At 53.1% G+C, this 22,419-nt stretch overlaps 1 protein-coding gene across 4 annotated transcripts in view; it reads left to right on the top strand.

Annotated features, from left to right (window-relative positions):
* The window catches only part of ALDH1L1 (aldehyde dehydrogenase 1 family member L1), a 77,889-nt gene extending 57,937 nt beyond the window's left edge, over nucleotides 1-19,952 (top strand). For all 4 annotated transcript variants that reach the window (XM_016941836.4, XM_016941834.4, XM_016941837.3 and 1 more), the window contains 7 exons: nucleotides 5,451-5,544; nucleotides 8,886-8,985; nucleotides 10,660-10,758; nucleotides 13,440-13,605; nucleotides 16,303-16,408; nucleotides 17,622-17,821; nucleotides 19,676-19,952. In XM_016941836.4, coding sequence (XP_016797325.2) covers nucleotides 5,451-5,544; nucleotides 8,886-8,985; nucleotides 10,660-10,758; nucleotides 13,440-13,605; nucleotides 16,303-16,408; nucleotides 17,622-17,821; nucleotides 19,676-19,731 — 821 coding nt within the window. In that variant the 3' untranslated portion in view covers nucleotides 19,732-19,952. The remainder of the gene's footprint in view (nucleotides 1-5,450; nucleotides 5,545-8,885; nucleotides 8,986-10,659; nucleotides 10,759-13,439; nucleotides 13,606-16,302; nucleotides 16,409-17,621; nucleotides 17,822-19,675) is intronic.
* Nucleotides 19,953-22,419: the final 2,467 nt, after the last annotated feature.

Here is a 22,419-nt window from a genome sequence, read left to right as displayed (position 1 = left end):
GCAGTGGCTCACACCTGTAATCCCAGCACTTTGGGAGGCCGAGGTGAGTGGATCACCTGAGGTCAGGAATTCAAGACCAGCCTGGCCAACATGGTGAAACCCCGTCTCTATTAAAAATACAAAAATTAGCCGGGCATGGTGGCAGGCGCTTGTAACCCCAGCTACTCTGGAGGCTGAGGCAGAAGAATCGCCTGAACCTGGGAGGTGGAGTTTGCAGTGATCCGAGATCGTGCCACTGCACTTCAGCCTGGGTAACAGAGCGAGACTCTGTCTCAAAAAAAAAAAAAAAAAAAGAGTTTTGGTGATACCTCACACCTTGTGACTGACACTTTTATCATTCATTATAAATGCCCCTGTTTATCTTTCATGATCGTTTTTGTGTTAAAGTCAATTCTGTCTTAGTATTACTACACTGGCTTTCAAATGGTTGCTGTTGACATGATATATATTTTTACATTTTTTTACTTTCAACCCATTCATACTTTTGAATCTAAAATGTGCCTCCATATATAACATATAGTCAGATCTTGTTTTTTATCCAGTCTCATAATCTCTGCCTTTTGACTGGAGACTTTACATTAAATATTGATACAGTGGGTTTACCATTTTACTTTTCATTTTCTATGAATCTCCTGTCTTTTTTCCCTCTGTTTCTCCTGCTGTACTACTTTCTTTTGCATTAAGCAAATATTTCCTAGCATAACATTTTAATGCTTTCAATAATTATTTTCAGTATACATTTTTAGTTATTTTCTTAGTGGTTACTCTAGGACTTATCATATACTTATCAAAATCAACTTCAGATTTATACGAACTTAATCCCAGTGAAATGTACAAATGTTACTTCTGGATAGGTCTGTTATCTTCTCCCTGTTTGTGCTAGGATCATGTATTTTTGTACACATAGAACATCTATATATGTTACAAACCCAATAATATATTGCTATATATATTACTTAATTTTACACCTACTAAAGAAGTTGAGAAAAGAAAGGAGAACAAGTCCCTATGTGCAGAGTTTATATGTTATCTGACTCACAAGTTCTGGTCCTCTTTAGCTGGTCCTATGGATTTGAGCTACTATCTGGTGTCATTTCCTTACTCCATTTAAGTTTTATTCCCACCTACCTCCTTTCTGCTTTTATTGTCCAATATGTTAGATTTCTATTTGTTACCCCACAATTATACAATTATGTATATAATCATTTTACACAATCGCTTTTTAAATCAGTTAAGAAAGCAAATAAAATATGCATTGATACTGTATTTTATAATTACCTAATTACCTTTACAGTGCTCCTTGCTTTTTCCTGTGGATTCTGACTACTGTCTGTAGTCACTTGCTTTCAGCTTGAAGAACTTCTTTTAGTATTTCCTGTAAGGTGGGTCTGCTAACAACAGATTATCTGTTTTTGTTTATCTGGCAATATCCTTATTTGCCTCTGCTTTTTGAAACACAGTATTGCTAGACGTAAGATTCTGGGTTGACACTCTTGTTCTTTCTTTGCACTTGTTCTGCCTTGCACTTTGAATACAGTCATGTACTGTCTTCTCCATCTGGCACACCCGAGGTAGAGTCTTCCCCTTATGAGTGCGGTCTGGGTGGAGGAAGGGGCCCCAGCATCTTAGCCATAGTCACCAAGAACTTAGCTTCTGCAACTGAGAGTTGGCAGAGATGAGAGGGCTTGGTGGCCTGCACCTCCTGGTGGATGCCAGCTTCCTTCGCTGGGAGCTGAGAAGGAAAGGAGCGCTGCCTTCCTGGCCACACCTGCCTGGAGTGGAGCTTCCCTCAAGGGGAGGGAGCAGACTGTGCCTTCAGTGCCGCAGATATTCCCTGCTCTTACTGAGAGTCAGATTTTCTTGAAGAATGTTTCTCCATTTGTCGTATGCCCTTAGAAAAATTTCCAGGGAGTTTAAGTGATTGTTTTTAGATCATCTTCACCAGGATAGTGGTTTCCCTGGGGAATTGTCCGCAGGGCTCCTCAAGCTGGCCTTCCAGAAATGCACTCCTGCCTCATGCCTTTTGAGCAGGTTGTGTTCATGTTTTTATTACTCTTAAATATCATATAGTTGTAGTTTTGGTCTTCTCTCTAACCCAGTAAGTAAAAAGAGATTTAAAAACAATTGCCAAGTTGTTTTTTTGTCTAAAATTTAAAATTCCATTCTTATATTTCTAATTGTATTATGTCATGATCAGAGACTATGGCCTGTATGTGAGTTTGCCAGGGCTGCTGTCACCAAGCACTGCAAACCGAGTGGCATAAACCACTGCAAGGCAGCGCCGCGCAGCTCTGGAGGCTACGAGTCTGGATGGAAGGTGTTAGCAGGGCCATGCTCCGTCTAAAAGGTTCTAGGGAAGACTTCTTCTTTGCCTCCTCCTAGCTTGTAGAAGCATCATCCCGATCTGTGCTTTCATCTTGACATGGCATTTCCCTGAAGGTGTGGTGTCTGTGCCCAAATCTCCCATTTTTATAAGAACACCGGTCATTTTGGATCAGGGCCCACCCCAGTGACCTCATCTTAACTAATTTTACCTGTACTGACTTCATCCCCAAATAAGGCCACATTGTGAGGTACTGGGGGTTAGGATGGTGACCTGTGAATTTCTAGTGAGTGGTTGGGGGAGGCACAGTCCAACACATGACAGCTTGTAAAAATTTTGTTTTCTAAAATGGAGAATTTTCGTGGTCTGATATATGATACCTTTTTGCAAATATTTCTTAAATAGCCTAAGAGAGTGTTGTTATTTTTATTACTATTATTCTTATTACTAGTAAATAGACTTGATTTTAGAGCAGTTTTAGGTTGATAGCAAAATTGAGCAGAAAGTACAGAGTCCCTATATACCACCTGCCCCCACACAGACACAGCCCTCCACTACTAATATCCAGCACCAGAGGAGTATGTTTGTTACAAACAATGACCTACATTGACACCTCATTATCCCCCGAAGTCCGTAGTTTAGGGGTCACTCTTGGGTTGTACATTCTATGGGTTTTGACAACTGTGTAATCCCTTGCATCTACCATTAGAGTGTAACACAGAGTAGTTCCACTGCTGTGCTATACCTTTTATCTCTTCCTCTCTCTAACCCCTGGCAACCACTGATCTTTTTCTTGTCTCCATCGTTATGCCTTTTCCAGAATGTCATGTAATTGCAATCATATGCAGGCTTTTCATTTGGCTTCATTCACTTAGTGATATGTATTTGAGGTTCTTCCATGGCTTCTTGTGACTTAATAGCTCATTTCTTGTTAGCACTGAATAATTTCCCTTGTCTGATTCACGTCAGTTACTTATCCATCCACTTTCTGAAGGACGTCTTGGTAGCTTCCAAGTTTTGGCAATTCTGAGTAAAGCTGCCGTAAACATTCGTGTGCAGGTTTTGGTGTGGACGTAAGTTTTCAACTCCTTCGGGTAAATATCAAGGAGCACAGTTGCTGGATCATATGGTAAGAGTGCATTTGGTTTTTAAACTGACTGCTAAACTGTCTTCCCAACTGGCTGTGCCATTTTGCGTTCCCTCAGCAATGACTGAGAGTTCCTGTTGCTCCACATCCATCCCAGCATCTGGCATCATCAATGTTGTGGATTTTTGTTGTTTAGTAGCTGTGCAGTGGTATCTCATTGCTGTTTTAGTCTTTTATTCTCTAATGACAAATGACATTGCGCACTGTTTCATGTGCTTACTTGCCATCTGTCTGTCTTGTTTGGTGATGTGTCTATTTCTGTCTTTTGCCCAGTTTTTAGTGGTTGTTTGTTTTCTTATTGTTGAGTTTTGAGAGTTCTTTGTATATTTTGGACACCTGTTCTTTGTCAGATATATCTTTTGCAAATGTTTTCTCCCCAAAACAGTGATTTAATGGGGAGTGGTGGAATGGAGTTAGTATCAAAATCACTGGTAGAGCTTTAACTGTATATAGAGGGAGGATACAAGGGTCTTATTCCAAACCTGCCAAACTGGAACCTTCATGGGAGTGCCTGGGCATATGAATTTTACAAGCCTGGAGGCAGGGGAGTGGTGGAAGATGGAGGGACTGGATAGGTGCAGGAGCTCTGGACTGAGCGAGTCATGGGATGGAAAAGGGAGGTGTCAAGAATGACTCCTGGGTTCTTGGCTTGAACCAAATGGCTGCCAGAAGAAGTTGTTTACTGAAATGGAGAACCCTGGAGGAAGAGCAGGTCTAGGTGAACGATTAAGAGTTCAGTTTCAAATATGTTGAATTTGAGAAGCCAGAAGACATCCAAGTGCAGATGCCAAGCAGGCAGAGGAGTGACCAATGGATCTGAATCCCAGAGGAGCTTGGCTGGAGAGGCCTATTTGGAGGGGGGTGACATACCTGAAGATGGCCCTTGGAAGCCTGTGAGATCAGCTGAGCACGCAGTGTAAGCTGAGGAGAGAAGAGGGCCTGGTACAGAGCCAGAGGTGCTGGGTATTTTAAGGTTAGGTGAGAAAGGAGATGGAAAAAGAGCCGTCAGAGAAGTAAGAGTCGAATTAGGAGGGTGCAGAGTCAGAAGCCAAAACAAGATAATGGCTTAAGTGGGGAGCTACGCTGAGTCTGGGAGGAGGCAGCGTCAGGGAGCCCACTCTGAAGTCTCGTTGAGATGGAGACCTGAGGGACAGAGAGGACTTAGCCAGGTTGGGGACAGGGTTTGTGCAGGGCGTGGCTCGGAGTAGGGGCTGGGGGCGTGGGACGGGGCAGGAATCATGGCATTCCCTGGGAGGAACAGCAGGTGGCAAGGCCTCTGGCTGGCTCACCTGAGGGCGGGTGTTTTGGAGTCTATGATGCTTAGGATGCCACATCCCTCGGGGACCTGATCAGGCATCCTTGGGTCTCTGTTTGAGCCCCTGCAAGAGCTGAAGGTTTGGTGCCCTCACCTTGGGGTCTGCCTGATGGTGAAAAGCCATGTGGGGAGTGGGTTGGTTTGCTTGGGCTACCGTGTCAAAGCTCCGCAGACTGGGGCTTCAGAAACAGACGGTTATCATCTCTCAGTTCTGGAGGCTGGAAGTCCAAGATCAGGGTGTCAGCAGCATCAGCTTCTCCTGCAGCCTCTCTCCTGGGCTTGCAGACGGCTCTCCACCCCCTATGTCCTCGCATGGTCATTGCCCAAATCTCCTCTTCTTAGAAGGACACCAGTCAGATTGGATTAGGGTCCATCTCAATGACCTCATTTTGCCTTAATCACCTATGTAAAGGCCACATCTCCAAACACAGTCCCATTCAGAGGTACAGGGGATGAGGGTTTCAGCATTTGAATTTTAGGGGACACAGTTCAGCCCCTAATAGGGAGCGAGGCTCCATGAGCCCCAGGCACCATGGGGATCAAGCATGTGGGGAGCATTTTGAGGGCCTCAGACCCCCAGTGAACCTGTGCAGGCCTGGAGGTGGGCTCCTGCCTCCCCAGCACCAGGGGGACCACCCTGATTCCCCCCTCCCTCCCGCCCACAGGCTCCCTGGTCGGCCAGAGACTCTCAGACCATCCTGACGTGAGGAAAATCGGGTTCACAGGCTCCACAGAGGTGGGCAAGCACATCATGAAAAGGTGCGTGGCTGGGGGTGGAGCAGAGGAGGGACTGCTGTGGGCTGCGCCTGGGACATGGCAGTGCTGTCCCAGGAGCTGTGTCCTGCTTCCCAGGCTCCAGGGCACAGCCACTTCCGTGGCCCTGCTGGGATCTATGCAAATGCTGAAGAGGCATCTGCCTTTCTGGCAAAGCCCTGGGGAGGCCTGGGCAGAGACCTGTGGAGCCCTGTCAGACCAGCAAGGGGCTGGATCGAGAGGTGCTGAGAGTATAAAACACGCATGGATTTCAAGAACTGAGCACCCACAAAAAAGTGAAATAGCTCATTAATAGGATGTTTGGGTTTTTTTTTTTGTTTTGTTGTTTTTTTTTGAGACAGGGTCTTGATCTGTCACTCATGGTGGAGTGCAGTGGCACTATCATAGCTCACTGTAGCCTTGACTTCCTGGGCTCAAGTGATGCTCCTCAGCCTCCCAAGTAGCTGGGACTACAGGCATGCACCACCAAGCCCAGCTAATTTTTTGTGTTTTTCATAGAGATGGGGTCTCACGGTGTTGCCCAGACTGGTCTCAAACTCCTGGGCTCAAGCAATCCACCTGACTCGGCCTCCCATCTCCGTGCTGGCATGACTGACGTGAGCCACTGTGCTCTGCCTTCATTAAGTTTTTATATTGATTTCAAGTTGAAATGATAATATTCTTGATTAGTTGGGTTAAATAAAATATAATAAAATATACTATTAGGATTAATTTCACCTGCTTCTTTTCAGGTTTTTTTTTTTTTTTTTCAATGGAGTCTCACAGTGTCACCCAGGCTGGAGTGCAGTGTCGTGATCACGGCTGCAGCCTCTGCCTCCCTGGCTCATGCGATCCTCCCACCTTAGCCTCCCGAGTAGCTGGGACTACAGACACGTGCCACCATACCTGGATAAGTTTTTAAATTTTTTGTAGAGATGGGGTTTTGCTATGTTGCCCAGCCTGGTCTCGAACTCCTTTAATGTGGCTACCATCAAAAAAAGTCCCATTGTCTGTGTGGCTAGTGTTTGAAGCTTTCATTCTATTTCTATGGACAGAAGTGATCTAGGTCAACTCATGTCTTCATCCTTGGACTTTGGCCTCAAACTGACTGGTGTCATCTCCCAGACTCTGTCACTAAACCACAATATGACCTGGGCCACACCCATGCCTTGGGTCCCCCACCAGTTCCATTACAGCAGTTTGACAGTGCAGGGGTTCTGGTCTCCATCACTGACAAGCTGGGAGAGCCAGCCAGGGCCAGACCACAGGTGGAGCCCTGACTGACACTGGAGCCTGCCCCAGCCCTGACACTGAACTTCTGGGGGTGGGTTTTGGCACCTGCACTTTGAGTGACGTGGGTAGGGGAATGGGGTAACTGCAAGTAGTCACTGCAGGTTTGCCTCTCCTAATTCAAAAGCTAGCTGGTCTCTTCCTCTGAGGTGTGTAGGTTGTAGTCATGTCTGAGCACATGTGAGTCAAGTCCAGGGTGAGGGCTCAGGAAATGTCAGCTCTGAGCACTCCAGAGCTGGACAGAGGGTTTGGGGGGCAAGATATGTTGATCTGCCTCACCATGGTAACCATTTTACCATCAATATGTAGTTCATGCTATAGCCGGGCATGTGGTGGCACGTGCCTGTAGTCCCAGCTACTCGGGAGGCTGAGGTGGAAGGAGCCTGGGACACGGAAGCTAAATGAGCCGAGATCACGCACTGCACTCCAGCCTGGGCAACAAAGAAAGCCTGGCTCAAATAAATAAATAAATAAATAGAACAGAACAAAAAAAAAGTACCTCAATTTGAACATTTTATTTAAAAAAATAAATACTAGGCTGGGCATGGTGGCTCACACCTGGAATCCCAGCACTTTGGGGAGGCTGAGGCCAGCTGGTCACTTGAGGCCAGGAGTTTGAGACCACCCTGGCCAACATGGTGAAACCCCATCTCTACAAAAAATACAAAAAAAAAAAAAAAATAGCCAGGTGTGGTGGCATATGCCTATATTCCCAGCTACTCTAGAGGCTGAGGCAGGAGAATCGCTTGAATCCGGAAGGCGGAGGTTACAGTAAGCTGAGATCACACCACTGCACTCCAGCCTGGGCAACAGAGTGTGACTCTATCTCAAAGGAAAAAAAAAAAGGCTGGGTGCTGTGGCTCATGCCTGTAATCCCAGCATTTTGGGAGGCTGAGGTGGGCAGATCACCTGAGGTCAGGAGTTCAAGACCAGCCTGACCAACATGGTGAAACCCCGTCCCTACTGAAAATACAAAAATTAGCCGGGTGTGGTGGCACGTGCCTGTAATCCCAGCTACTCGGGAGGCTGAGGTAGAAGAATCGCTTGAACCCGGGAGGTGGAGGTTGCATGAGCCAAGATCATGCCATTGCACCCCAGCCGGGGTGACAAGAGTGAGACTCCATCTAAAAACAAAACAAAACAAAACAAACAAACAAAACTAAAAAACGAAATCATGCTATGAACCTCAAATATACACAGTAAAATTTATTTAAAAAAAAAAAAAAGAAGAGCAAAGCAGAGCTCTGAGCAGCTTCCTGCCCCAGCATCCCTGGTTCTGCTGCTTTCTTCTTCCCAGGCAGCCGTGTCACACAGACCTGCAGCTGAGATGGGTGCCATCTCCCTGGGTTGCTTCTGCAGAGGAGGCCTCTCCTCCCCAGTGGAGCCTCCTACCTGCCGGCTGTTGACTGAGTGTCCAGCTGAGGACAGCATCCCTGCAGTGCATTTCTTGCCCACTGATGTGATGTGTTCATGACTCCCAGCCTCTCTGTTTGCTCTGCCACTAATACAAGGAGGTGCCCCAGCCTCTGGGCCCCTGCAGCTGTGCCAGTGGATGGTGCTGTTTTGTATTCCTTAATTTGTGCAGCACCAGCTGCGTGCAGGCACTGTGCTTGGCACCGGGGCTGTAATAGGACCCAGACAGATGCGTGCCTGCCCTGGCCAGGCTCATGCTCTGCAGGTGGGGTCAGAGCTCAACATGCAGTAGAGGAAAGGACAGCAGATGGGGTGCACAGGCAGGCTGTGGTTTTATACAGGGCGATCAGGGAGGCACCCCAGAGAAGGGAACACAGGCCTGCAGGAAATGAGGTGTGGAGTGGGCAGCAGGAAGGGCAGTCCAGGGGGCAGTGGGGCACAGGCCTGGTGTGTACAGGCCAGAAAGGAAAGGCAGGTGGCCATGTGAAGCCGCAAGGGGTGGGGGGGAGTGGGGAGGCACTGGCCGGGTCTTGCTTCTTGCAGCAAAGCATGCTTTGGGCCTACCCAGGTCCCTGCCACCGGGGGTCCCAATGCCCCTACCTGCCCTGGAGGGACCGGCCCCACCAGCCCTCTGTTCCTTGCAGCTGTGCCATAAGTAACGTGAAGAAGGTGTCCCTGGAACTGGGCGGGAAGTCACCCCTCATCATCTTTGCTGACTGTGACCTCAACAAGGCTGTGCAGATGGTGAGGGCCGGGCCTGGAGGGGGCAGGGACAGTGAGCGGGAACAGGGACTGTAGGGACCAGGAGGCCCTGTCTCTGATTCCACAGCCACACTCACACGTGTAGCCCTGGTGGAGTCCATAGTGTCACCACAAGCATAGCATGGCAGGCAGCAGGCTTAGGGAAGAATGACGTGTGCCCTCCAAACATACTTCCCAAGAAGTTTCATAGCTGCCAGGATAGCTGAGATCAACTGCCTATAACATATGTGTGTGTGTGTATTACATATAAATATGAAATCGGGAAACACGCCACAGCTCCATCTGTTCTGAAATAAACATTGCAGCCTTTTCTGTCTGATGAGAGGGCAAATCAGATGTGTTGATCTGCTTCACTATGGTAACCATTTTACCATCTATATGTAGTCCATAACTTCATGCTGTAAACCTCAAATATACACAATAAAATGTGTGTTTTTAAAATAAAAGAGCAAAGCAGAACTCTGAGCACTTGGGCCCAGCCCTGCTGACAGTGACCCTCTGCCGGTGGCCGTGGGTGCAGTGCCTGGCTCCACCACTGACTTAGTGGGCAGCCTTGAGCAAGTTACCTAACCTCTGTGGCGTCTGTGCTCCCACCTGTGGATAGGGACCATGGTGATACCCACCTCCTGGGTGGCTGCAGAATGAATATGTCTGAAGGGCTTAGATTAGTGGCAAGTGCCACTTGAGACACGTGTCACTCCTTGTTCTCACCATTAGTATTGTTGTTGCCTTGGTCCTGTCCTGACTCCTGTGGGAGCAAACCAGTAAGACCGTGTTCAGCCAGGTCCCCAGATATGCCCCCGGCCCTATCTAAGTTCCACTGTGCCGTGGAGGGTGGCCTAACATCCTAGCTTGGGTGTGAAAGGGAGTCCAACCTCATTTGGTGGAGAAACTGAGGGAGGCAAGGGCCTTGTTCACGGGCCCGGGTGAACCCATCAGCCCTGGGATCTAGCTGGGCCCTGTGCTGAGCTGGAGGTGGGGGCCCTGTCATTGGCTGTGCAGTCCCAGGTTCCAGGAGAGCCAGGCTTGACCATGGCTCTCCGTCCTCCCCTGGGTCTCCCACAGCAGGCGAGTTTGAAAAAGCAGGCTGCCTGGGGCCTCTGAGGGCCTTTGTTCTGGACTCCTGCCAGGAGTTCCCTGGGCCAGGGCTGCCCCACCTCTCACCCACCCATGTCAGGGCTGCCTGCCTGTGTCCCACCCTCTGCCCTGTCACCCACCGCCTGCTCCATGCTTATACACACGGCTGGTATCTCTCCTGTCAGCTCCCAAGAGTGTAGACTCTGAAACAGGAGTCGGCACCTCCTGGGCCGCCCCAGTGAGCCACCCAGGGTGCAGGAGGGTCTCAGGCAGGCCAAGGCTCACTCCCACTTGGTCCCCATGCTCTGCAGTGTGGATGGCAGCCTTATTCTCCAGTGGTGGGAGTTGGGGCGTGGTGTCTCTCTGTCACTGCATGGGCCTCAGCGTCTTCACTTCCCACACAGTTACCTCTCACCTCTCCTCTTGAGGTGACTGAGGATTGAGTGGGGCCCACAGGAGGAGATCAGGACACACGGGTGCCTCCTTTCCTAATTAGAAGAGGCGGCTGGGCCCTGGCAGAGCTGGGGGCTGGTGTCCCAGGAGGAGCAGTGACCTGGTGTTCTTGTCCATTCTCTGAAGGGGATGAGTTCTGTTTTCTTCAACAAAGGAGAGAATTGCATTGCAGCAGGCCGACTCTTTGTGGAGGACTCCATTCATGATGAGTTCGTGCGGAGGGTGGTAAGTCCTGCCCCAGGGTCTGCGGGCGGCTGGTTCACTGGGACAGCAGCCTGGCTGGAGGGGGTTGGAGGAGGGGAGACAGGGCAGGGTCAAGTGAGGCTGGGCTCCTCCTGGAGGACACTCCCCCCGGGGGTCAGGGAACCCACAGCGGGAGCTGTGCCGAGTCTTCACTGGATTTTATTATTTCACCAAGAAATAGCAGACCTGTAGCTCAACTGACATCACCAAAAAGGGCCCATCTTGGGTTGGTCCCCTAGAAGTAGAGCCTGGGGCAAGAATTCAGTGCAGGTGATTTACTCAGAGTGGACTCTTGGGTGAAGCCTGGAAAGAGAAGAGACCAGGGGAGGACTGGACAGAATGGAGCAAGAGCCTGGTCTCAGGTCAGCCTGGGCCTGACCATGGACAGGGGCCCTGGAGCACGAATCCCCCTACACAGGCATACCCCTGGAGCCAAGTGGCCAGGCTGTGGGCCCCTGTGGCAGGTAGGCTTGGCTGTGGGCCGCCAGCAGGGGAGAGTAGCTCCCGTCAGGCTCTGCAGCCACCTTGCATGGCCTCGGGGATCTGGTGGGCACAGGACAGTGTCTCCCACCAGATTTATCCACTCAGCCACACCTGGAAGAGCAGGCTTGATGCTGGCCTCGGGACAGATGGGCCGTCCTGAGTCCCCTTGGGAGGTCTGTAATGCCTGGCTTCTCAGTTCCTCAGCGGGTTGGCTTCATCCTCTCCAAGCAGCTCGGATATGGTGGGAGTATGGGGCTGATGGCACCAGCATTACCTTCTCACCACATGGTGCCAGAGTGGGACATGACTCCTTCCTCACCACCTCTGTTAGAAAACACTGTGGGGTTGACACGAGCCAGGCCTCAGCCATCCTTCATCCAGGCCATGATACCAGGGCGGGAGCAAGCTGAGGTTGGCTTAGCTTCCGCGAAGAGCACCGCCCGCCCCCCCCCCCCCCCCGCCCCTAGGTTGTGGAGAGCAGCATCTAATCCCAGTGGATAGCGGCAGGGATGCGGGAGAAACAGCCAGCAACCGCCACACATGGTTTCAGAGAGATGGTACCTGGGAAACCAGGGAAAAAGACGGCCTATGAGCAGAGGGGTGAGGGAGGGGCCCCTGGAGGAGAGCTGGTGCTGGACCTGGGGAGGTGGCTCAGAGTCCGGAAGCAGTGGGAAAAGGTAGGACTTTCTAGGACGGGCTAGAACAGTTTTTGCCATATAACGACCCTCAACACGGAGTGGCTGGAAATGACAGCCCTGCCCTCAGCTCATGTTTCTGTGGGCAGCAGTGGCAGTCTAGGCTGGGGTTTGCTGGGGCTCATCTGGGTTTGTCAGAGCTTGCCCAAACATCTGCAGTGAGACTCAGGGGCAGCGGGGCAGTGGGCGGCTTCGTGGGACAGCTGTCGTTGCCCTGGGGGCCTGCATTCTGCAGCGTGTGCTGGGACATGTTCACGTGGACAGTGGAAAGACTCCTAAGAGTGAGAGCACAAGTTGAGAGGCCTCTTGAAATGCACGAAACATTGCTTCCATGCATTGTGCTGCCTAAGCAAGTCACAGGCCGGCCCAGATTCAAGGGGTGAGGAAACAGACTCTACCACATGATGGGAGGCACAAGCTCATCTTCCATAGTTGGGGAGCTGGCCTGCCCGGCCAAGTGAGGCCCACTGCCACGATGGGCCCGGCACAGGAATAGCAGGACCAGGATACAGACCCAGGGACTACTGGAGATAAAGTGGCGGTCATGGGGGGAGTGTGGCTGCGGGGACACAGAGCTGTGCACACAAGGTCCTGTCTGGGGGTATTAAGGGAGTCATGAGACTTCCACAGAAGGGTGACTGCAAGGGCCAGAGTCCCAGGGATAATTCTCAGGACAGTCACAATCCCAAATAAAGGAAGTGAGGCCAGTGTTCAGGAGGCTCAGTAGGCTGCTTGTTCTTTGTATCCAAGATACAAAGCCATTTGATCGGGGTGCGGTTTGGGTCGACAGGACAGGAGCAGAGAATAAGGAACAAAAGCAACCGGGTTTGGCTACAGGGTGGAGACAGGACAGTCAGAGGCACACAGTGGGCCCTGGTGAGAAGAGCAGAGGGGTGTTCCGGGTGCTCGAGTCACACCTGTGTCTGATTAGGGCTGATTAGGGGTGCAGAGTTTGCAAGATGTGAGATGCCCTGGCCTTGGAGGGGGAGGGTCAGCAGACTAGAGCCTTGGGCCCCTCCCCTTCACTTAATTTCTTTCCCACTTTGGCACCAGGACTATTGCAGCAGGGCTGGTGTATCCCACCTACCCCACATCCTGGAGTCCCCCGGACAAACAGTTCCTTCAGCTTCTTGGTCCATGAGGCTGGTGTAGGACCAGAGTCAGATACATGTTGTATTGAGCCCCATCTCAACTAGTCAAATATGCCGGCCTCTGTCCTCCTCACCCACACCCCTGTATATCTCCATTTCCAGCCCATATGTTGCTGGGCTCCTGTCTCCTTGGAGACTTCTGTCCCTCTGCACATAGGAGCCATTTGGGATTTCTGCCTGGAAGGTGGATTTAGAGTCAGAATTCAGAAAGCCCTGAGGCTAGAACAGAGTGTGGACTTTCCCCAGGGGTCAGCCGTGAGAGCTGAGTCAGGTGAGGATCATTGTCGAAACTGCGGCAGCACAAGCCACACCTGACTTGGAGGACTCTCTGCAGGTAGAAGAGGTGCGGAAGATGAAGGTGGGCAACCCGCTGGACAGGGACACCGACCACGGGCCGCAGAATCACCATGCCCACCTTGTGAAGCTGATGGAGTACTGCCAGTGTGGCGTGAAGGAAGGGGCCACACTGGTCTGCGGCGGGAATCAAGTCCCTCGGCCAGGTGAGTCAGAGTGTGTCAGGCCCGCTTGGGTCAATTGAGGCAGCAGGTCCCATGGCCTCTGGTTCCCTGTCCAGCTGAACTGGAGACATCTGAAGGCCAGGTACCTACACAGTCAGGCTGCAGCCCCATCTGGGACCTGGAATGGAATGGGCTGTGGCTATTTCGGCACCGGCCAGACCCGGGGATGGGACGAGCATTATTCAGTGCTGGTTTAGTCAGTATTGAACTGGACTCTGACTTGCCCTTACTGTCACCGCAGCCTTGACAGTCTCTCCCCCATAGATTTCATGAGACTAGATTTTATTATTTTTCCTCTATTTCACTGGCTGTTAACCTCTCAGCCGTTGCTTCACCTGTTCTCTCAATGCAGGTGCATCCCTGCCTATCCTTAGCTTGGAACACCTCTCATGGGGGACAGTTTGCCCGCAGGATCTCTCCCCTGCAGCAGCTCAGACCCTACCAGATACAGGCCTCCAGGCTCTACCCCACCCAGAGCTCCTGACCGCACAGCCAGCGGCACTGGACACTTCCACCTGGATGTCCCCCAGGCCCTTCAAACTCAAAGGTCATTGCAATGTCCCAGCTATAGTTGAGCCCAGACACACACACCTGCTGCTCCAGGACCCTCTGTCTGATCGAGCAGTCCAGGCCAGAAGCGCAGCAGCCACGGGGATGGACTGTTGACGCTGCTGCTGGGGGACAGGTGCCATGACTGTCTTCCTCATCCCTAGCTCCTTTGTGCCTAGACCGGGCCTTGCACAGAGTTGGTGCTCAGTTAATTTGATGGCATGAAGGAGGGAAGGAAAGAAGGAATCCCTGACTCTTCTCTTTCTTTGACCCCCATTTAAATTATTGGCCTGATTCTGTCAAATCTGAGAATTGCCCCACTCTGGGCCTCCTCTGCCTCCCTGACCCTTGTGCAGGCTCCCTGCATCTTGCCTCGCTCAGCGTCACAGCAGCCTCCCAAGTGGCCTTGTGAGCCTGCTGATCCTTTATTCACACAGCTGCCAGGGTCTGATGACCTCTCCTCTGTTAAGACCTTGCAGCAGTGACCCATCCTCCTGCAGTGCAAGTTCGGACTCCTTGACCTCACAGCCGGAGTCCTTCATGATCTGTGCCTGACTTGCCCTTGACCTGTACTGCAGCTGCATTTCATTCTCTCCAGAGGCTTCTCCTGCTTTCTTGGGCTCCATGCATTTGCTGCTGGTCGGCTTAGTGGAGGCTTTCCAGTGTCCCCACCTGGAGAGCTCCTGCTTCTTCAGCTCACAGGACATCCAAGCCCGGGCATGCCCGTGTCACAGGGCATCGGGCACTGCACACCTCAACAGAGCTCTCGTGACCATTGCACTGCTGCTGTCACTGTCCACTTACCCTCTTCCCACTCCCGCTGGACTGTGAGTTCCATGAGGCAGGTGGGGTGGGGGGAGCATCACCAGGGCCCTTGCAGTGCAAGGATGGCCGGGTTCAGGATTGGTGGAAGACAGTGTGATGGAGGCCTTGTACCAGGAGCAGGGCTAGGGAGCCAGCAAGGGGTAGAGCAGCACCCAGGAACCAGGAACAGTGGGGAGCCATCACCCTGCCCTGGAGGGGGTATGAGAAGGAACAGAATTCCTGCAGCCCAGTGAGGGGCAGAGCATGGGATGGGGCTGCCTTCTGGTGGCCCAATGACCAGGAGACCAGCTCTCAGGGTCTAGAGGGGACAGGGGAGAGTACAAGGTAGATGGGGAGGGGATGACAGAGGGGTGGTCAGCACAGCTCACATGCCCTGGCAGAAGTGGTGCAAGACTGTGGAGTAAACACAGGCCACATAAACCACTATGCATGTACATGAGTCACATTTTCAGAATTGTAATCAGTGTTAAAACATCATTTATGTATGTATGAAAAATATTGAACATTTTATTAAATAACTTTTTAACATGGTTTGAAATTTTCTATTTCTCTAAAAACTAGAGTGAGAAAATTCCCAGTCTCTTGATTATTCCTAAGTTAGGCAGGATTGAATCTCAGTGAGGTCAGGCAGGATTGACCTCAGTGCAGCAGGTCTTAGGGCTCTGTCTCTAGAGAAAACAGAGAGGAAGCATTTCAGTTGTCAGAAGTGCTTCTGCCCTGGCAACCAGGGCCTGTAGGGGCTGCATCCAGGGTTGGGAGTAGGTGGTCCCTTCTTGACTGGAGGGCATGGAGCTGGGCCTTGGTAGGGACCCTGGGAGGGCAGAGGGAGGAAGCCCCAGGAGGTCCCAGTGCCCAGAGCTCCTCCCCTCTCACCTCCTCCTACTCCACGGGTTGTAGCCACCAGGGTCAGTGGCAGAGCTGCCTGGGAGGTTTCACCTGCCAAAGAATCTAGGTGGTTTTAGATTAGCTGTCACCAGAAAAGCTCAAGTCTTTGCTTCAGCCATGGGTTCTGGCACTAGGATTGGATGGACTTGGGATCAGGTCTCAGCTCTGTCACCTGCCAACCGGCGGCCCCATTTCCCTCAACAGCACTCCGTTAAAAGCACGGTGAGACCCACATCAAAGAACAAGCCAGGTGGGAGAGCCATCTGCAGCGTGGTGACACCCATCACACGGGTGCCATGACCCGGTGCTTATGTCGGGTCATCCGCAGGTGGCTGGTGTGGCCCAGGCCCTGCTGATGGAGAGGCTGGACCATCGGGCACCGTGTCTCCCATGTGCAATGGGCTTTTATCTCTCTTGCAGGGTTCTTCTTTGAGCCAACTGTTTTCACAGACGTGGAAGACCACATGTTCATAGCCAAGGAGGAGTCCTTCGGGCCTGTCATGATCATCTCTCGGTTTGCTGATGGGTAGGGAATCCTGCTGATGTCTCAAGGGCCCTGACTCTCTCCCACGTGTTACTGGGGTCTTCATGTGGGCTTTGGGAGGTAGTCTATGGGCAGTCAGGAGGAGAACTCAGGCAGGGCACAAGCCGTGGACACCCCGCCTGTGCCGCCTGCTGAGTCTCCACACCCCTGAGAAGAGAGCCCAGTGACCTGGGGCTTTGAGTCCCCCTGTGAGCAAAGGCAGCTCCCTTCCCTGTCCTTGTCACTTGTCACATGCTCCAGCATGTTTCTCACAGCCCGCTGGGCTCTGTTCTAAGGTCTGTTACCATGCATTAAACCACCCCCCACACCGAGTGGCTTGGAATAATCAGAGATTTATTTTACTCGTGGTCTAGGTTCAATGAGGCAAACCCATCTCTGCTCCATGCAGTGTCTGGCCTCAGCTGGGGCGACAGAGTGGCTATCCTGATGCTGCTGGGGGTCTTGCGGGAGGCTTCCTCCGCGTGGCAGCCTCGGGGTTGCCAAGTTCCTGGTTCCCTTCGGAGGCCAGGTGGAAGCCAAAAGGCTCTTTATAATCTAGCTCTTTAGAATCCCAGAGCATCCCTTCCACCACAGCCTGTTGATCAAGCAAGTCACCCAGACCAGGCTGGGCTGGAAGGGAAAAACTGTACTCCACTCACAGTGGGGCCACTGAGGCCCATGCTGTCACTTCTCAGGCCTGCCCCTTGTCTCCGTAGCACCTTGGAGCAAATTGCAAAATCGTGCCTCGTCCTCACATTTTACTATCCAACTACCAAAAAAACCCCAGAAATTATCATCGTATGTCAGTGGTATTAGAATAAGAGACTTCACTGCCACCTAGCCAATAAATATGGTTGTAGTAAGTCTCCAAATCGCTGATGTCTGGTGAATGCCCAACCTGCGGCGGGCACATGTGGGTCCTTCTGCATGTGAGGACCCAGCGGCCCCTCTCTGGGCCCCTGCTCCCAGTCTGTGGAATAAAGGGCTCACCCCATGATCCAGGAGCCCCTGTGGTGGCCACCTGCCCATGGGCCTCTGCCCTTCCTCCTCGCTCGCAGCCCAACCCAACCCAATCTTGCCCCCGGCGCTGCAGCCTGGCACATTTTCTCCTCGGAAGGTCTTATGCAGCTGGGGTGTGGAGTGGGCCGGGGTGTGGAGTGGGCCAGGCTCTCCTCTGCACCTCCCTCAGGGAGTTCTTCCTGGACTTTCTCTCCAGGGACGTGGATGCCGTGCTGTCTCGGGCCAATGCCACGGAATTTGGCCTGGCTTCTGGTGTCTTCACCAGGGACATCAACAAGGCCCTGTATGTCAGTGACAAGCTCCAGGCAGGCACTGTGTTTGTCAACACGTACAACAAGACCGACGTGGCTGCTCCCTTCGGAGGATTCAAACAGTCTGGATTTGGCAAAGATCTAGGTAACCTACTCCTGCCTGTGGGGTTGCTTTCATTTATTCATTCAACAAACATCTGTTCAAAACCACTTAGTGCCAGGTCCTATCCCAGATGCAGGGACGTAGCCTTGAATATGATGGCTGTCAGGGCTCGCTTCTTACTGGGAGGGAACTTGTGACAAGTCCGTGAGCAAGATGCTTGCAGAGGGGGGTGGTGCTGGGAAGAAGGCAAGAAGAGGGGCCTGGAGGAGACACTCCAGCCAGGAGGCACTGGGGCCTCTCTGGTGTGGTGGCACCTGTGCTACCCAGACCTGCATAGCAGGGAGGAGTTGGCCGTGAAGACCCAGGGGCCCGTGTTTCTGGCTGAGGGTTCAGCAGGTCCTTGGGGGAACCAGCTTTGGTCGTGGAGCTGCAGAGAGGCCAGAGTGGTGGGAGTGGGCCAAGGGGGAGCAGGAGGGAGGAGAGAAGGCCTGAGAGGCAGGTAGGGGCCAGATTGAAGGCCCATGGGCCATGGTCAGGGGCTCAGGTTGCATCTTTAGTGTAAAGAGGAGCCATGAGACCAAATGTACCCCCAGGTGAACACCACGGGTGTTGCAAGTCTCCCAGTAGAGATGAAGTTACTCAGGCGGCAGCAGGTGGGGTCCACCGGCACACAGCACAGGCCCCCCAGTGCTCTGCCTGCTGGGTGACGTGGAGTTCTGCTCCGGCCCTCTCTCCCTGGGCTGCTCCAAGCCTTGGGCCTCATCCTGCTCTCTCAGCAGGGGGGACTAGACAGGTCTGATGGGCAAGCTTGGCAAGGGTGGCTGGCAAGGTCCGGGGAAGCCATATGCTGTCTCAGAGGTCCCACCTGTCTCTCCAGGCTCCTGTGCCAGCCCAGAGACCACAGGGAAGGCCATGCTGAGGCTGGGGGTCAAAGGCTGGTCACTGTTTCCAGTTTTCTCTCCTCCCCCTGCCCCCATCTTTCAAGCCCTGCAGAAGCCCCCAAGGGTACCCATGAGAGGGGCCCATGTGTGCCCACAGGGCTGGACTCACATGCACGCATGTGTAGGCTGGACAATCCTGCTTCCTCTGTCCCTGTCAGCCTCCTCTTCCTGCCTTCTCCCAGGCCACCTTCCTGGTGTCCACCAGGGGAATCCATAAGGCCCATGGCCACCCAGGGAAGGCTGTGGCTGCCAAGTCCCCAGGACGTGATCTGGGCCCCTTATGAATCCTCCCCGAGTCCCCCCAGCTCCCTCCTAACCCTAGTCCCCATGTCCTGCTGAGAGGACCAGCACCCTCCTGGGACAGGCCCACAAGCCAAGCCTTCCAAGCAGCCTGCCTGGGCAGACTCAGGACCTCAGAGGGATGGGGCAGTGCCACTCCTGGGGCCAGCCAGAGCTGCTGGGGAGCTGTCAGGCAGCCCCAGGCCTCACACTTGTCATGGGGCTGAGACGCACCAGCCACATAGCACTGCCAAGGCCTGGGGCCTCAGGGCCCTGCGAGGCATCCCCTTTTCCCAGCCACAGCTTGATGCAGATGTAGCTGGGGGCAGCCATGAGAGAAGAGATGGGCCAGTGAGTCTGGGCAGTAATGCCAAGTCTCTCCACCCCCTTCCACCTGAAGGGGCTTCCCACTGTCCAGACAAGGCGGTGGGAGCTGGGGAAGATTCTTAAATGGCTGCCTCAGATTGGCTTTGTATTCTGGGGAGTCCTGGCCCACTCTCCACTGCCAGGGATAACCTGGGTAAGATTCATGACCTCGCTGGGCCTCGACTTCTCACCTGGAAGTGGGGTGAGCCAGATCTGCCCCCACGTGGTTGCTGAGGAATAAGACACTTGCAGCCCCGAGCAGTGCCCTGCCTGTGGTGGGAGCTGCTGTGACCTTTGTGGTGTCTTACAGGAGAGGCAGCTCTGAACGAGTACCTGCGGGTCAAGACAGTGACCTTCGAATACTGAAGAAAGGTCTTTGTGAGAAGAAAGTCCCTGCCCCTCCCTCGTGGCTGGGGCCCCCTCCCTCTTGAGCCTGGGTGCACAGCACCTCCCACCTGGGGGGCTAGTGGAAGCCCTCCTGCCTGCACACCATGTCTGCATCTTGGACGCCCTCTGTCCAGTCAGAAGCAGCCCTTGGCTGGGTGAGGTGTGCCCCTCCCAGGGAGAATAAAGCTTCTGAAGAGAGACCGTCCACATCTCTGCGTTTCTCTGCTCCACCTGTGGGTGTTCCTGGGGGGGCCTGGAAGTTGCACAATCACCTGGGTATGATGGTGTTGCTTGGCCTGGGAGAGCCAGACACCTGGGGAGAGAGACAGGAGGAAATGGGTGTGGGTCATCTCAGGCCCCAAAGAGCAGAAGCTGCGACAGAGTCAGGGGTTTGGAAGGGTAACCCCTGGGAAACAGGTGGGAAGACGGGGATTGAGCTGGGTGAGCCCTGGACTGGGAGGCAGCTCAGACTCCCTCAGCAGATGGGGCCGGGCCCTCGCCCCTGCTCTGCCAGCACGGCCGTGCTCTCAGCTGGTAGCCAGCCCGAGGGCCTGCAGTGGAGGGCTGGGCCCAGCTGGGAATGCCAGGCAGAGCTGTCTTCCGTCTGACACGGTGTCTCCTATGTACCTTTATGGCTTCTCCTTGGCCCATGGACCTGAGCTATAGCTCTCTTTCCTGTGCCCTCTCCCTGTAGGAGCTTGCGGCCCTCCTCTCTGCACCCACATCCTATAGGCACCAAACACTGCAACCTGACCTACCTGCTGTTACCTCAGTTTCCCCACATAGAGCTCTCTTCTTAGCATCTCATCTCCCTACCCACCTGGCTCTGCCCCTCTGGGTCCCACAGGCCCACTGCAGGCCCCTCTGTCCCTCCCACAGGCCCAGGCCATGCTGAGAGCTCCAGGCCCAGCCTCTGCATGTCTGGGAACATCTTCAGGCCTCTCTGTGCGGCATGCTGCCCTTCAGAGGCCTGTGAGTTCCCCGTCTCCTCAGGGATTCCCTGCCCTGCTTTCCTTTGTGATTCCTGCTCTTCTAGGAAGTGTGTGCTTCCATAAAGGCCTGTCCAGACCCCGCCTTTCGAAGGCTGCCAGCAGCAATAACAACAGGCAGTGCGAAGCTCCATACTGGCTACACTTCTGTCCCTTGAGCCCCAGCTCGATGCCAGGCAAGAATCCAAATCCTCCATGCATGTTTCTCTTGCTACTCATGATCCCAGGGAGGCAGGAGGTATTTTTATCAACATTTATAAATGAGGAAATGGAGGCAAAGAGACATCTAACTGCCCAAGGCTGCACAGCTACTGTGAAATTGTATTCCCCTTACTTCCCAAATTAGGAGGACGTTGAAGCTCCCTCTGCCTGTAGAGGAACTCAACCCTCCCAGGTGCCGAGTCTCCCGGAATACGCCTTGGCTGGGGGTGGCCTGGCAGAGGTGGCTGTGCTCCTGGGCACCCACACCCACTATAGGGGAGGCTCTACTCTCCCATGGCCACCCCACCAAAGCAGGCCTTGCTGGTGATGCCCCGTGTACTGCTGGAGTCAGGCTGAGCTCACAAGGCCTTTCTAGAAGTCCAGGAGAAACCCATCAACTCCCACTCTGTGCAGTTCCTCAGAGCCTGAAGCCCAGGCCCAAGCCAGGCCCCCCGGGAGCCTCCCTTTTCCCACTTCCCACCTGCCTTCTGCGGCAGGGTCGGCTCAGACCCCGGAGTGCTCCTGGCATGTCCAGCCTCACATCTTGCTGCCTCCAGACGGAAAAGAATGTGCCTTCACTTCCGCTTAAAGCCTTCTGGGCTCTGTTCCTAGCTCAGAATTGGTCTTCTACCACAATGCCTGGTGCTGGAGATGGCAGCTTCCCGGAGAGAAGCTGTTCCCCTGTCCCTAGCGGTGGGACTTGCCCTAGCACGCGCCACTTACACCAGAACAGATGAGTCCATGTCAACCGCTTCCTGAGTTCCCTTTGTTCTGCCTCAAACACTACCAGGGCTGGGGTATCCACGGCAGCATCCAAGCACATGCAGCTGCCTCTCAGCCCACAGCCAGGCCGCTCACACTCCTCCCAACAAGAGGTGGAAGCCAGCCTGGTGTCTCCATAGGGTCAGTCCTGGCTTCCCCGTAAACATCCTTCGTGACAGAAGAGCAGGCAAAGCCTCGAGCACAGGCCCATCCAACTCAAACAGAGCCAGGAAGTGCCTCTCCCTGCTTTTCAGACACAAACAGAGCTTGGTTTTAGCCAGGGCGCCCACTGCAGTCACGCTGGAGACCTCTGGTGCAGATGGGCGAGACTGGACCCAGCTTTCCAGCCTTCTTCCCCTTTCCATAATTCTCCTGAAAGTGTAAGGTAAGGACATAAGACTTCGTTATCCCCCAATTTCCTTTCTTTGTCCCCTTCTTTCTTAAGTCATATAACCTCTGCATTTTACCTGGGCACACGGCTGCCCAGAAGAAAGGCTGGATTTCCCAGCATACTTTGCACTAAGTGTTGGTCATGGAACCAAGTTCTAGTCAACAGGATCTGGCTGCAAATGATCTGTGCGGTTTCCAACATGCACCCTGAAGGGGGGTCATGCTGTTGCCCTCTTTTCCCTCCCCGGGCTGGCTGGAAGCAGACCCAGTGACACGGCGATGGGCATTGCCCAACCCCTCGGATGTGGGCAGCACTTGGACCCGG

Source organism: Pan troglodytes, chromosome 2, assembly GCF_028858775.2.
Source record: "Pan troglodytes isolate AG18354 chromosome 2, NHGRI_mPanTro3-v2.0_pri, whole genome shotgun sequence".
In the NCBI taxonomy this organism is placed as follows: domain Eukaryota; kingdom Metazoa; phylum Chordata; class Mammalia; order Primates; family Hominidae; genus Pan; species Pan troglodytes.
Note: the sequence above shows the minus strand (reverse complement) of the source record. Positions and strands in the feature narration are given on the sequence as shown.